Source organism: Corythoichthys intestinalis, chromosome 11, assembly GCF_030265065.1.
Source record: "Corythoichthys intestinalis isolate RoL2023-P3 chromosome 11, ASM3026506v1, whole genome shotgun sequence".
Taxonomy (NCBI): domain Eukaryota; kingdom Metazoa; phylum Chordata; class Actinopteri; order Syngnathiformes; family Syngnathidae; genus Corythoichthys; species Corythoichthys intestinalis.
The window spans coordinates 25,005,619-25,020,870 of record NC_080405.1 but is presented as its reverse complement, the minus strand read 5'-3'; the positions used below and the strand labels follow the sequence as shown (position 1 = coordinate 25,020,870).

Here is a 15,252-nt window from a genome sequence, read left to right as displayed (position 1 = left end):
GCAGATGGATGCGGTATTTTCAAATTGTCTTTTTTGAGGGATTTTGACTCCAGCTCCACTGTTGTTTTGAATGGAGAAAGTGTAAAACGGAAGTCACAAGCAGAAATGCGGAAATAAAGCATAAGTAACTCGGAAAATTGTCTATAGATGTGTCAAAAAGCACAGGCCAGATTGCAGTTGTTAACAAATGATTTATGATTTCTCTGCGGCCTGGTAGCAAAAGCGCCACGGACCGATACCGGTAGCCGGCCTGGTGGTTGGGGATCACTGGTTTAGTGTATGTATATGGTGCACAAAGACTCAATGAACAAGAACATACACATCACCCACTGCTTCAAAAAAACAGCCAATCAAGAGCCACTCATCAGAATATCATATCGTTAAAGACACTGTAAAGCTTCTGTTCGCGAAGACAATCTCCTCAAAAAGGGCCCGAACACAGCATAATCCTGGTTCTGAAATGCTTTGGAATTGTCCCAAAACAAACGAAAACTACCTATGAACTTGTTTGAGTTTGGCACTCTAGTGGGCATGTAACCAACATGTAGTGTTAAGGTAATAAGATAATTGCATAATAAATAGGGTGAGGTCATATCGTACCCTATTTCAAATGTGCGTGATTGCTAGTGACATTTGACTTTTAAATGCAGTTGCATTCAATTGACAGACCTTTAACCAGCTGAAGTATTCATTTAGCTCAATAGTACAGTATGCATGTAACAGTGAGAAAAATGGAACTTAGAAGGAGGTAACCTTAAAATAGCAAAATATACGGAGTTAAATAGTACTTTACAAGTTACTCAGTAACATTAAAGACACAAGTAAACATTGACAATGGATGTTTTATCTTGGTAAATCCACTTTTTGTGACACATAATTTGCATTTTAATATTACGTTCATAATTGAAAAGGAGAATTCAATGGTTTATAACTGTTTGTTGGTGTTTTTATTCATGTTTGAGATATTTTTTTGAGAATTGAGTAAGTGAAACCTCATAGTTGTTGCCTGCTCCAGATCCATCTTTAATAGCTTAAAAGGTCAAAGGTCAAGAGTCCACTTTGACCCCAAGTGTCACTAAAATACAAGCAGAGGGCAGATGAGCCTGAACTTTTCAAGGATGTAGAGACATTTGTGTTTTTTTCTATCACAGTAGGCTGGCTCCATGAGAGACCTAGTGGTTAGGCCTCACAACTCTGAGGTTCAGAGTTTGAATCTCAGGCTCCACCCTGCAGCACAGCAACCTAAATGAGGACATGCGTGCTCAAAACGAATGGCGTGTTGTTGTTCAAAATGTGTCGCTGCTGTCACACCTTTTCCAACACAATGAGACGCAGTGTCTCCAAGCTCTTGCCAGGATTGGAAAGGTCTGTCCGGCGAGCGAGCAGGGTTCCGCCCTGCCTCCAGCGCAGGTTGCAACGAGCAGGCTGGCAGAGTGTTCCACTGCAGTGCGAGCGGAGTTGCTGCCAACATATGTAGGCGCCACGGGGTCGCTTGATTGCACGCACCGCCCGGCCCCAAGCGATGCGACCGTCATTCACTCACGCACCTTAGTGTCTCACTGCATTTCTATCACCTTCATCACTCTCTACTCTGTGGAACTCACACTCATCTTTTCGCCTTCTTTGTTTGGCCAACGTTATCTCCATCCCCTGCTGTCCGTCTCCCCGTCCTCCTCCCCGCATGTCACTCTTTCTCTTTTTTCCCCTCCTGCGGCCTTCTTTTCATCCACCCTCTCCCGTACACCCCCCTCCCTCTCTGCCCTTCACCAAGTCTCTTTCAAGCCCCCCTACACACCCCCGTTCACCCTCCACCTTCTCTCCCTCTCCCTGGATCCGCTTTCGACCCCCACCCCAACCCTCCTCTTCCTCCCCCACCCCCTCCCTGTCCCCTGTTCAATCCCTTTTCCTCCCCCTTTCTTTCCTGCCATCTTGCAGGCCAGTGGAGCCAGACTGCAGGCGTTCAGGGAGTCACTGGACCTGCTGGGCAGCGGGTGACACAGATTTCCGGTGTGTGTGTGCGTGTGTGCACTTGTGTGCGTGCGTGACGAAAAAAGGGAGGGGGGATTAGGCTCCGAATCACTAGAAAGGGGGGAAAGAAAAGCCGCAGATCCAAGAATGTTGCTCTTGCGCGATAGCCGAAGAAAGATGAGTGTGAGGACTTCAGCGGGAGATTGTGTGTTTGTCATTCAGAGCGAGTGTCGTAATTGCATGATGTTGGAGCTCGCTGCTGTTCTCCATGAGTTGGCAGTGTCCTGCGTTGGTTGGCGTGCTGCGCCTCTCTCTCTCTCTCTCTCTCGCCTGCCTGACAAACACACACAAACCCCCCACCCCCACAGATGCACGCACACACACACAGTCCCTCTGCGATCCCCCCTGACTGAAGGCGCACAGGAAGTGCAGCCGTGGCCCAATTATAGCGTGACACCTCAGGCCGACCGTTGCCATGGTTACGTCTTCCCTGAGGTCCCCTGGAGTGTGGCGCTGAGGAAGAAGGTCTTATCACATCAGCCATCGTTACGGCAACAAGCGAAAAACCCACACGGCCCAGCTTGCTCTGAGATGTCCTTTCTTATGTGAAGTTGTGAATAAAAAGCACATTGCGTCACAGGGTGCGTGTGTGTGAATGGAGATTGTTTGTGATGTGTGTCAGCTTAGGTGTGCGCGCCAAGCGGCGAGTAGGTGTGCATGTGTGAGCGTGTGTGCGTCTGTGGGCTGGTGATAAGGCTTTCCGCCACGCCATTAGGTGACTCATAAGCTACACATACACACACATGCGTGCACATGTATCAGCGGAAGCACGGTGGCCAACAAACACATATTCCCAATTAAATATGAGTACAAGCGTGTAGACAAGCGCGCATGGCCAATTTCTTTTATTTCAAAAGGGCAAACAGATCTATACAGTACAAGTTGCACATGAAATAATTTAGACGACTCGCTTACTGATGATGCGGTGACAACAGAATTGAGAGTCCCCGTCCGAAACAAAACGTTTGGCTCTTTTTCGTCTTTCTTTTAAGCGGCTGCAACACAATACATCCAAACTGGAAAGGGATGTAAAAAAGACATAATGTTTTTCCCCCGATATTTACAGTCTATTTACAGCTTTTTTTTTTTTTCCATCGCTGATACAGTTGACACATTGGTGTCCTTCTCTCTCTCTCTCTCCTCTCCAATTCACTGATTGTCAAAAGAAAGGATGGGAACGAGTGAGAACATTCTTGAACAGAGGTGCAGCTCTGCACTAAGCATTATGTTCATGTCTTTCAACCAACATGGTGTCCAGTGTGTGTATATGTGTGTGTGCGTACTCCTCAACAATCATCTGAGCAAGCTCCTGTGACACAAGCAGCAAACGTCACTATCCATCCAACGCGCCGCTGCTTCTCTCCTGCGCCAGGCCCAAAGAAAAGTCGGAACCTCTGAGGTCAAACGCGGACACTCTACCCTCGAACCCGGGACCGCCCGGCTTCCTCTTCAGCTCCTCGCACTTCCTGTATTTACAGATCTGGTGTCCCCTCTTACGATTGCGGCAGCTGCTGCACTGTTCGCAGTTCGTCTGACGCCGACATGGCACGCACTCCCCGCACCGCTTCCTCTTCCGCCTCCCACCGCCGCCCCCGCCCAGAGACCCGGGCGAGTGACCCTCGGCCACGAGGCCTTCCATGCCGTCGGCGCCCATCGCTGTGCTCCTCCAGTGGCCTCCTCCCATCTGAAAGCCGGCGAGAGGCAAGAGAGTGGGGCTGAAAGGGAACCAGGCGCCAAGGTAGGGCTGGATGTCCGTCCTGCATCCGGGCGAGTCCTCTTCCTCCTCCTCGGGCCCCGACCCGCCGCCCTCGCCGTCTCCCTTGCCTCCCTTTGCCTCCGGCGGCTCCCTTTTAGCGGGCTGGCTGGTCTGTGCGCCCGAGCCGGCCTGCTCGGTGGCGGTGGGGGTGAGCGCCAGCAGCCCGGCGCGCATCAGCAGCTCGGCGGCGTGGGCCAGGTGGAGCCCGCTAGGCGACTCCCACATATCGGGCCAAGTGGGCGCCCGGCGAGGTTTTGTGGGGCCGGGCGGAGCCGCCTGTTGCTGAGACGGGGAGGGCTGGATCAGGCCTTTGACGTCCATGCCTTGGGAAGGGCTGGCAATGTAATGGGACAGGCCGTAGGGGTGGCTGGAGCGCTTGAGGCTGGGTCTCAGTGGCTCGTTGGGGATTTTAGCACTGCTGTTGGCTTGATCTGGCGAGGAAGGGCCAGCAATGTCTACTGCTGTGGACATAGCCGTGAATGTGGGCGGCGGTTTGTGTCCTTGTGTGTGCGCCGGAGGGGGGGAGGAGAGGAGAGGTGAGGGAGAGAGGGATTGACGCCGGCGCGCGGGGTTGACAACTGTCCTGTTCCTTCAGCCAAAATGGCAAGCCTTGGCCTGTGTCCCTATTCCCATTCTCTGCAGCAGCCGTGGAGTCCTGGGGAGCAACACATGAACAGGGCGAAGGGAGGAGGGTTAAGAATAGAAATATCGGGGGAGAAAAACGCAGAGTAAACACAGCGGGCTAACATAGCTCGAGCAGTGCTTAGAATGTGACAAATGCATAACAACAACACCATCATCATAATAATGTCAATTGTTTGAAAATAAAGCTCCCAGAGGGAAGCTAACCGCCCCCTATGAGCGTGAGCGCATGTGTTGCCACTTATTTCCGCATACAGGAGGTTAGTATCCCTTTAAGAATTTCACGGTATATCAATGCAATCAATAACAGAGCGACAACAATATGCAAAGATATGCGCATATGCGCAGGTCAAATGTGGAGCGCGCTTTTCAAATACATTTTGACGACTGCTCTTATGTGTGCCAGCCATGCTTATGTGGCTTTCCGGGGCAACACTAAACACAGAAGCGTCCAAAAACAAGGCTGTCTTTTGTCTGCTATCGACGACGAGCAGCGGCGAGGTGCGCAACGATGCGGTGGCGGCGGATAGAGGGGAAAAAAAAGCAAGCGGGCGAGATTCCGCGGACACGTTTATGGACAAATACGGCGTTCGCCGAGCATTAGACACGAGTAGCGGTCGTCCGAGAGCTCAGCGGGTTGTTTTAAGCGTACAATGGCGAAGCTTGTCGGTGTTTTCGACCGAGTTGAGGTTACCTAAGACGACGCTCGGCCGACGCCACGGCGCGCTGACCACAGTCCGAGTGGTCGCTGCGACACGCACGGAAGGCGACAACACAAAGCAGCCCGAAGCAACCAGGAAGTAGCTCGGAAATGTCTCTTCCTACCTTCTAAATCGCTCGTTCGAACGCCGCTGTCACCGAAAAGCCTTCGACGAAGTCATGAACTAATGGCGTTGGTGCTGCTTGTAGCGTACACAGACGGCCGAGCTGCCGATTCCTCCTCCACCTCTCCGTCCCGGAGGGTCTGCAAACACTCGGCACGGAATTTGGGGGCGTCGCTCAAAATGCGAAGTGGACTCTCGGCGGCGGCAGCACGACACCGCCGTGGCGTGGTGGTCGTCGCGGTCACGACGACCCACGGAAATGCACAGAAAGCTGGCAACGTGTGGACGGAAGTCGCCACTTATAACACGCGGAGTGGTGAAAAAAGCAGACATCAAACACTCTAGTTAGCCCGCCTGCTGCAATTAAACTATTGTTACTTCTTTATTACTCTTTTCTAGGACAATTATTACTCTCATTAAAGTTATTCATTGTATTTATTCAGTTGGAATTAAAATATATATATATACATATATATAATTATTTATAGATAGATATATCAAATATTATTTAGATATTATTCAGCCAATTCCAATTTTTGCAGGATTTTGCCTTAATTTATAAGTAACATTTTAAGATCTGAATCATAATAAGGGGGAAATTTACTATTGGGCTATTAGAGTAAACAGGATCTGAACAGAATATATATATATTAACTAAAATTAATTTGTTAATTCATTAATGGCAGTGGTGTATATACTGTATTCGAGCATGTTCTTAGGAGTTTAGTCTGTCATCATTTACTTGTTTCCAAACTCATTGACATTAAATTCATTTAAACTGTGAGGACTCACTGTGAATGCTCATTTTTCAGTGCCATTGACGGCACTAGACGTCCAATCCATATTACCAGGAGGGAGCAAATGAACACAAGTTCATTCGCCCCCCTCCCAGTCAAAATGGATTGAGAGTCTCGCGCCATCAACAGAAGCCAGGGAGTTTGAGAAAAAAAAAAAAAAAGGTAATTTATATATATTTGTTTAAATCAACAAATGATTAAATTTTCTTGTTCCCAGAAAAAATAAAAATGACTGAAGTGACTATTTTGTCATTTTTGACTGGCAGTGTGCCGTGGAATTTTGAAGGTGTAAAACATGTGGCTTCACTGAATATAGCTTAAAAACACAGAAATAAATGACGAATACATTAATAAAATATGAAATAATTAAATTTAAGCAGTAATTAATTGACCTGTTTTACTGGTGTACTTACAAAAAAGGGCAAAATAAACATGGCATGTGATACAAAACAATTTACATTAAAAAAAAATATATATATATATCCTTTATATTTAATGTATTATCCTTGTTAGGTTAGTGTAACCTAAAGTACTAAAGTGTGTTTTTCATGGCTGTTTCTGTAATAATAATTATGCATTGGATGATACATTAACATGTTAAAAAAAAATTTTTTTTTAAATCAGTGGGTGTTCTAAAGAGTTTATCCATTTGATTAAAATAATAGCCAACTAAAATGACCTTAACAGCGTTTGCTCCTTTTTTAAAGTTTCACTCTATTGCCGGTCAGGTTGCCCTTTTATGAAGAGACGATAAACATGGCTGGAGAACTAGAGTCGCGTTCGCAGGTGACTCCTCACGAGACGCAGAGTCCACTCCACCTCTTGCGAGAGTCCTGCTTGCATCTGGCACGCAGCCACATAAGCCCGTGCACGCGCCCGTGCGTGTGTGCGTGCGCGCGTGTCACTATAGCAGCAGGGGCCCCCACCAACACTCGTGAACACGCTCTGGACACGACTGCTCGTGTAAACACAGCGTCTTCTAGTGGTGACCACACATACTGACGCGTCTTAAAATGGCCACTCGTGCTAGAGGTGGACACTGCAGAACGCAGCCCCCCCCCACCCTTTTCATCCAGCACACACACATACACACACGCAACTCCGCCACCAGGTTGGCGTGAGTCAGTGCTTGATGCAGTGGTTTAACAAACACACTTTTGATACTTTGGTAGTAAGGACTTCTTCAATTAGAACAACACAAAGCATGTTGATCCACTTTCCACAAAAAAACTTTTATTCACACGATGTGGAAGAAACAACACTCGAATCGGATACACTGGTGACAGTAGAAAAACTCAAATTTGAGAGGCAGAATTTCCACAATGATTGGTTTTGGGTGATCAACCCATCAGAATCAGGACGAAAACTTCAAGCTTCTAGCTTAGCACAAAAATTAAAACATGGAACATTCATCTTTGTAGTGCGTCTTAGTATTAATTGATTTAAGGCCTTGCGCTTACTACCATCATGTCTAGAACTGAATACACAAACCGTTCTAAAGTGGGTCGAGGCTTAAACACCACCACATCTGACCGTTCATCATCTCCCTGCAAATGTTTGATTATCATACTCATTCAACTTGTGGGTTCCAATATTCTACTGAGGCCTGTGTGATTTGGCGTGACAACGTAATACCGTAACTGTTCTTGCAACGCCGCTCAAAAAATAGAGGAGGCGTGATGGAGGGAGCGCCACAAATAGGATGAAGTCGGCTCATGCGTCCTTCTTCTTGATGATGAGCGGTCCCACGTTGTCGCCGGTTTCCTCGTTATGTTTGCTGTGGGCGCCGTCGCAAAAAGGGAACTGCAGAAGCAGAAGAAAAGGGCTCATAGAGTCTGTATGTGAATGGATGTGATTCATTTGTGGTTTGTAAGTTGAAGCTGAATTTTTGTTTTGCGTCATTTGGATAGTTGTGTGAGCGACAGAGTGAGACCGGGTGCTGAGGAATACTTTAAAAATGTGTTTTCAGGATACTTTTGCATTAGGACAGATACTTTTCTCCAGGGTATTTTGCCGAATATTTTTATACCTGTCCACACTTACGTTTAAAGAGCATACAACACGAGAAAAAAAGTCTTAAATGGCATTATTATGTGAATTAGAATCATATTTTGAGACGATTCGACTATATACAACAACTTAGCAAAGCGCAAATGACGAGAAATTAGTCTTCTAATCTGCCGGTTAGCCACGCCTACCATTATAGGGCTTGAGCGTCCCCAACAGGTGGATGACGTCAGCGGTAGACTGGGCTCATCGGTTTTACGATTCAGCCCATTGAGGGGGAATTATTCAGAACGAGGAAAACGCGACGAAGAAAGCCGCAAAATGTCATTGTTTCAGTCTCTCTACTCCAAAATTTTTACAGGATATTCTTTTTATCCAAGTATTTTTCCCCAATAGCTATATAAATGGCTTGAGAAAGACCAGTCAGCCCGTCGAGGGGGAACTATTCACAACGAGGAAAACGCGACGAAGAGAGCGGCAAAATGTCATTGTTTCTGTCTATTTACTTCAATATTTTTACAGGACATTCTTTTTATCCAAGTATTTTCCCCAATTGCTAAATAAATGGCATGGTCATGACAAATAACAGTCTTGTGCTGAATGGAATATGAAATAATAAAAATGCATTTATTCAGGACGACATGGCAAAATTACTCCATAATGGTCAAAACTGTCGACTTCACTTTTACTGTCGCACCTCCCGAACGATATTTTATGACACCTAAATCGGACATATGTCATTTCCCTTCCCCGGCTTCGGAGAATGTAAACAAACCAGAGGGGGTGACAGCTAGCCGACATGCTAACCCGAACCGAGTGATGTTTCAAAGTCTTCGAAGCGGAAAATCACACATAACTAGCCTGGATTATTTGACATGACGACCCAGTTGTCAATTGTCTTTGCGGATCGGCAAACCGCCCGGCGGACAGCAATTTACAGTTGGTTCCCCGGAGGAGGGTGGCTGCAGTTGTTGTGCAGCTAACGTGCTGCTAATGAGCATGAGGATAGCTTTTTACAACGTAAGTAGTCCTTTATTTAAAGGAAGTTTGTAGTGTTTACTTTGTAATCGCTGTATTCGTATTTGACATAATACAAAACAAGATGTTTACTCACTTCCTCGTAAGTCCAATGGTCCCACAGTAAATATCCACGGTGAATGGGAACCTTTTGAAACTCCAAAAAGGCGCATACGCCTCTCCCTCATACAGAATGATTTTTCTGCAGCCGTTTGGCTGGCATGATGCGAAAAATAAACGTATTAATCCGCAAAATCAGCTGAATCCTTCGTCCCCATACACAACAGTACATTGTATAGTGAAGAGGACGTCTTCTACCGTACACGTCACAGCGCCCTCCTCCTCAATGCAAGACCGAAGCCGGAAGTCACTCACTTTCATGGCGCGGGATTCAAAAAACTAAATAAATATTGCGATCGCTTCCACACACATCCAAGCGGTCCATATCATTCAGGGGCATAAAATACCGCGTGTATTATGAAATAAACATGCTTTTTCGTGTCACATGCACTTTAAGGTGCGTTCAAGGCCCCCCCGCTTCTGCAAGGTACGCCTGCATTTGCGCAAACTACGCATGCGTAGAAAGGAGCAGCCTCATATGTTACGTCATCGCCCGCACAGTTTAACTGGAAACTCATTACTCGGCGGCGGGAAATTTCAAAATTACAACACCTTCAAGACCATAGGTGTCAAACCAATTCCACAAAGGACAAGTGGGAGCTAGATTTTGTTCCAACCGATACCGCACAAATAGTTTAACTAATGAATTTTCTGTTGAAACAAGCAGCACCTGACAAAGTTTAACTGATTACCCATGTAAGAGATCAGATTGGTCAAAAGGTGTCCTCTTCATTGGTTGGAAAGAAAACCTGCAAACCTGAAGTGAGAGCACGCTCGGCTTTTACGAGCAATTGCCGAGTTGTGATTAAAATAAAGCCATAGAGAAAGAAGGAAAGCCTGACATCGTTACTTGGGATGTTACAATCAATGCTCAGTTGCACTCTCACCACTTGGAAAATTAAAAATAGAAGCATATGGTGTGGCGCTGCTTATATTTCTTGGAAGCCGCAACCAGGAGTGCTTGTGCATACCAGTGGCGACCCTGAAAGTGGCGACAGTTTTGACAGGCATAAATGTCATGAAAAAAAAAAACTGATCGCACGCCTCTTTGACTGGGGATACCACGCAGGTCACTTTTCGGGGTTTAATTTTCCTCTACGCATTTTTATATACTGATGTTCGGTCGGCATTGAGTTGGGAGGGGCCAGCCCCGCAGCTGGCTGGTCGAAGACAACGCAGGGGACAAGCTCTGTAAAAAACGCTCATTTCCACGTCATCCGCGATGGAATGACCACAAATGGGCACGGAATTGAAGCATATTTTTGCGACATAGTTTGAAGGTCCAAGAAAAATGTGTGGAAAAAAAAGAGGAGTAGGAATGCCATTGTTTACTCTACCGCACTAAAAATGGAGACGGCATGACGTCACTTCCTTAGTATCCTATTGTTGTATGGAAACAGCAGTCCATATTAAGCGGCGGGTACTATTACCCGCATACATTATCCGTGTAACAACTAATACAAATAATAGGAATACTAGTGTAGCCGACATGTCATATAGTCCAACTAATTACACGTTTAAGGCCATTATCCGTCCTAGTGTAGACGTAGCCTAAGTCTGTGTTAAGACTGTAGGATGGAAATGTGTATAGTCTTTTTTTAATGCAAATCTATTGTGACTTGAGTGCAAGTTAGTGATAGCCTAAAGCGTCTCTGTAAAAAAAATGTTTTATGGCGATCCAGACCTTGTAAAATTATTTCCCTCACAAAACGCTTCAGAGGGTAAATCAATTTTATCCACAACAAATGATTATCAAATAATCAACAACTATTCTGATAATCAATAGTTTATAGATATTATTTAACTCAACGGCTCAACAGGAAATGTTTTCTAAACTTGGTCATCCTCTATGAAGACAATCTGATATCTGTGTTTATTTACAATAAGAAATTGTAAAACATTTCTTTGCCCTTTTTAAATTTTTTTGCGCATTTTCTGCTCTGTCACATTCAAATGTGTAGTGACAATAGTGACTGTCTCTCTTGGAACACTATTAATTGTTGGAATGACCATGTCCATTCCAACAGTAGTTATGCATTGATTGGCATCAAGACACAGTCATAATACTTACATAAGAGACTCTTTCGCAATCATTACAACAACAAGCTGACCTTCTTTGACTTCCAGCAACGGCAGTAGACAGCCTTGGTGCCAATATCCTCCATGTCGAAGCTGTGCACCACTTTGGGACTATCTTTGTTGATGCAGGTGTTCACCAGGCCCTTTTTACAGCTCCGCCCGCTCAGGTAACGGCTGACCAGGAAGCCTCCTGCAGCTGCGACTACCGCCACAGGCAATGCGACCAGGAAATGCTCTAGAGAGACAAATGAAGCAGGCAAACCAATGCTAAATAGTAATCTTGTTTTTTGTGCAGGCTACGGCAAGCTGTACACGACATGGCTCAAACGATGCATTTCCGATATCTGCCAATGTGAGGAGCTGTCATTTGGACCATTAAATTGTGAAATTTCTTCGTAGACAAATCTTCTAAAAGATGCTTCAAGCTATTTATGCAACTGTTTGAAGTTTACCGTCAAACAACTCATAAACCAATACAAGTATACATTCTATATTTAAACAAGTGCATAGCTTTGTCTTAGGAAAGACTGCAGGGTAAGACTAAAACACCATAAAAACAGGCATTTCTGTAGTGATGTTGTAATATTTGAAGCAACTAATATTTAATAACAAGCAATTCTCTGGTGATGTTGTAATGCTTGAAGCAACTAATATTTGACAGCAATCTAACAATACAGAAAGGCATGTAGTCTTTATTCTCTGTGAAAACAACAATTACTAACAGGTACTCACAAAAGTTATGAAACACTTCCTTGTTTGTGTCCGCATGGCTGTTACGTCATGCACACAAGAAGGAGCCACTCTTAATTATTCATGATGCATAAAAGTTTAGCTTCTTTATATTTGATTCAATTTAAATTTTAGCAAAGTAAAATATTATAGAGTGTAGGGCTGCAGCTATCGTTTATTTTAGTAGTCGATTACTCGATGAACTAGTTAGTTCGAATAATCGAGTAATCGGATAAGGAACATGAAAAATTAAAATAACTGAGCCTGAAACGGTATAAAAAAAATTAATCTATGTACAACAAAAGAGCAATTGGCTAACTTACATTGCAAAAATCCGCTCGCTTAAATGCTATAAAATACTTTTTTTTTTTTTACAAAATGGTTTAGACACATATTCCCACAAAAAATGGATAAATTTACCTATAAACTAAATTACGAATGGCATTAAAAAACATTAGCTCAACAAAAATTTGGCTTACGTTGGTCTTAATAGGAAGCAGTTGGATTCAGCCATGTATAATGAGGCAGACCAGAGGGTAGTGTATCACAATAAAACTAAATGCAAACACTTTCAAAATAAACCATTACAACGCCACTTTAATTAAATGAATACTCGAAGTAACAAGACTTATTCGAACATTTTTTTGTAATCAAATACTCGAGTTAATCGATTAATCGTTGCAGCTCTAATAGAGTGTATTTTAAAAAATGGTTTTGAGTGGGTTGAAACAGATTTACAGGCATTTCCATTCATATCAAATCAGAAAGACTACAGTTTTTGAAATTCAACTTTTTTGTTGTTGTTACATTAGTGTTACTGGAACTAAATTGTATATAGACATTAAAAATGACATTATTTCTATATTATTGTTTACTTATGTGTCATCACTGGAACCTGTAGAGCTTTTCATGCACAATTTGAGCAAATGCAAATACCTCCCTAGAATGTAACACAGGATTATTGAACACGGTGACAGTCTGTAAGGACATTTGCTTGGGTATCAGGGGTCATAATGTCCTGTTATGGACAAAATGTAAAAAATGACATACACTGGTCAGAGAGATGCTAGGCAGTGTTGCAATGCCCTTGAGCAAGGCACCATTGCCACCCTCAACTCATAAGGTGCGGTGTTAACCAGCCTAAGTGCAGCTGGGAGCAATATACGTGGCTGGGCCTGTTAAACTTGATGCATTATAACCTATCGATTCCAAATATGTATAATGTGTCGGTAAGGATGGATCCTTTTTCTCTCATTATGGACGGTATCAATTTAAACCACTACAAATATGAAGATTTAGATAGTCTAATCTAGTTCACTAATGTATTGCGATTGTAACAAAGGCATCGTATGATTTTTTTTTTTTCTTTTAAAAGCCAGTAAGTAAGCAGATGTCTGCAGAGTAAAAGCAGAGACGAGTCGCCTGTCAGGCTTAGCAGGTCCCGTGATAAGTCTTTACTCGGGGGCACGAGGCCAAGCCACAGTGAGAAAGTTGGATAGCCTTCAGAACGACCAATGGTTGGTAACTAAATATGACTCTTCGATCTGTTAAATTCTAGGTGGTATTTAGCCAGCAATAAAAACAGTTCGTGTCCTTGCAGTGCTTTTCACGCCAATCATTAGAGGACCTCAAGTGACTTCCGGTTGTGTTATGCAAACAAAACAAAGCTGTCACAAATTCAGCAAAAGTCATGACGAACCGATGTTGAGTTTGGGAAAAAAAAAAAAAACATAATTAAAATGAGTTACTGCAAGGCCAGCCGCTGCATACTAAGCGTAACAATTAAATACTTTACCTTTTGACAACCTCATTCCCGAGCTTGTTGACAACTGAGGGATGGAGGGGGTGGCCATGTTTTCTCTGGACGCTGCGTTTTATTTGGCGACAGCAGCAAGGTCAGTCGCGGGTATGCGTAAGTGGACGCCGTCCTCTTTCTGCAACCGTTGGTTTCGTCCTCAGTACGTCAACCAACAACACACCTACGTCATACAGAGGGTACATGAGGCTTCGATGGTTTCCCTCCACATAGTTTCCGGTTTCGCTTTGGCGCTATTTTGAACACTCCTACAATCATCAAATTTTATCCTCAAAGTTAATTTGACGGGGATGTTTAACACGTGGCCATAGTCAAATTCAATAACACACTTAAAGCCTTACTTAGTCCGTCAACTTTTTGGGCAAAATGAATTTTGAACACAACACATACGAGCTTCTGTCATTTACGAGCAGTGAAGTAAACTCGCTTGATAAGTACCATCTTTGGTCAACGTGACGTCCAACGCCACCGCCCGACTCATCGATATCACACATAAGCTAGATGTTTAATGCGCGTTGTGAGGCAACGGGGACCGAAGTTGTCCCTTGTCGGTTATTTTGCGCAGGGGTCATTCGATAAATATAACATTATAGTAAAGTAAAAACGTGTACTTTGAAATAGCCGTAGATTCCATAATGTTCTACCAAATTTCAAAAGGCTTAGCATTCCGTAAACGTCAGAGATGCGGCATACTTTAAAATATATATTTCAACATTTAACCTGGAATATATCCGCGTTAAAGTTTTTTTCATAAACCAAAAGTTTGTAAATTAGTCAAGAATTCTGCGAGTTCAGTATTTTGGTGGTGAAAAAATACGTCCACTATAAAATAGCCCACCAGACATCCACCGACGCAAGATGGTAGCCAATTGAACGGCCGACTCCACCTTCAGAAATCTAGCCTTATGCGTTTTATTTTCCGACTAGTCGGGCAGGGTTGTGTTTTTGTAGACATCTGCCGATCTACGTGATACTAATGAAGCAGTAACTTTAAAGTTGTTAACGAGTACATTAATAGTAGTATTACTTGTGTAAAGCTGTCAACTAATGGACCATTTTGCCTTACTAGTGACATGTAGGACACCAACGTTGTCGTATTAGTGAATAAAGGTTACTACTATTGAGCATCCGCATGCGTCGTATAGGTAGGCCAAAAGTAATGTTCTGTGTGTACAACCAACACAACCGTCTTTAGGACTCGAACCTACTGTTGCTACTACAGTACAGGTTAATGTAGTTTCGCGAGACAACAAAAGGGGGCGACAGAACAAACACTGCTAATGTTAAACGGTGTACTGTAGTGACGGTCAATAGCGTTTACAATATTTCTTACTGTAAACGTGTTTCCTAGGTTGCAGCCAGAGTGCGAATATAACCAGCTTCATCACACAAACATACGTTATAATCAAGAAACTAAAGGAAAACTAAGAGCCAAAG

At 44.0% G+C, this 15,252-nt stretch overlaps 2 protein-coding genes across 2 annotated transcripts; both read right to left on the bottom strand.

Moving 5' to 3' along the window:
• Window positions 1–2,856: 2,856 nt before the first annotated feature.
• LOC130924169 (CXXC-type zinc finger protein 5-like) lies at window positions 2,857–5,527 on the bottom strand. The gene is made up of 2 exons (XM_057850571.1): window positions 5,252–5,527; window positions 2,857–4,439 (listed from the first exon to the last, which is right to left on the bottom strand). Exon 2 carries the CDS (start codon window positions 4,253–4,255, stop codon window positions 3,362–3,364), a length of 894 nt encoding a protein of 297 aa, XP_057706554.1. The 5' UTR covers window positions 4,256–4,439; window positions 5,252–5,527; the 3' UTR covers window positions 2,857–3,361.
• Window positions 5,528–7,258: 1,731 nt separating this feature from the next.
• Window positions 7,259–13,996, bottom strand: zgc:110843 (uncharacterized protein LOC541492 homolog). The gene is made up of 3 exons (XM_057850185.1): window positions 13,795–13,996; window positions 11,303–11,505; window positions 7,259–7,850 (listed from the first exon to the last, which is right to left on the bottom strand). Exons 1-3 carry the CDS (start codon window positions 13,850–13,852, stop codon window positions 7,761–7,763), a joined length of 351 nt encoding a protein of 116 aa, XP_057706168.1. The 5' UTR covers window positions 13,853–13,996; the 3' UTR covers window positions 7,259–7,760.
• Between the last annotated feature and the right edge of the window lie 1,256 nt (window positions 13,997–15,252).

Excerpts from the sequence above, each read along its gene's own strand:
- LOC130924169 (XM_057850571.1), bottom strand. The coding sequence starts at position 4,255 with ATGTCCACAGCAGTAGACATTGCTGGCCCTTCCTCGCCAGATCAAGCC.
- zgc:110843 (XM_057850185.1), bottom strand. The coding sequence starts at position 13,852 with ATGGCCACCCCCTCCATCCCTCAGTTGTCAACAAGCTCGGGAATGAGG. Across the intron at positions 11,506-13,794 it reads GGGAATGAGGTTGTCAAAAG|AGCATTTCCTGGTCGCATTG; the intron begins GTAAAGTATTTA and ends TTGTCTCTCTAG. Across the intron at positions 7,851-11,302 it reads GTTGCTGGAAGTCAAAGAAG|TTCCCTTTTTGCGACGGCGC; the intron begins GTCAGCTTGTTG and ends CTGCTTCTGCAG.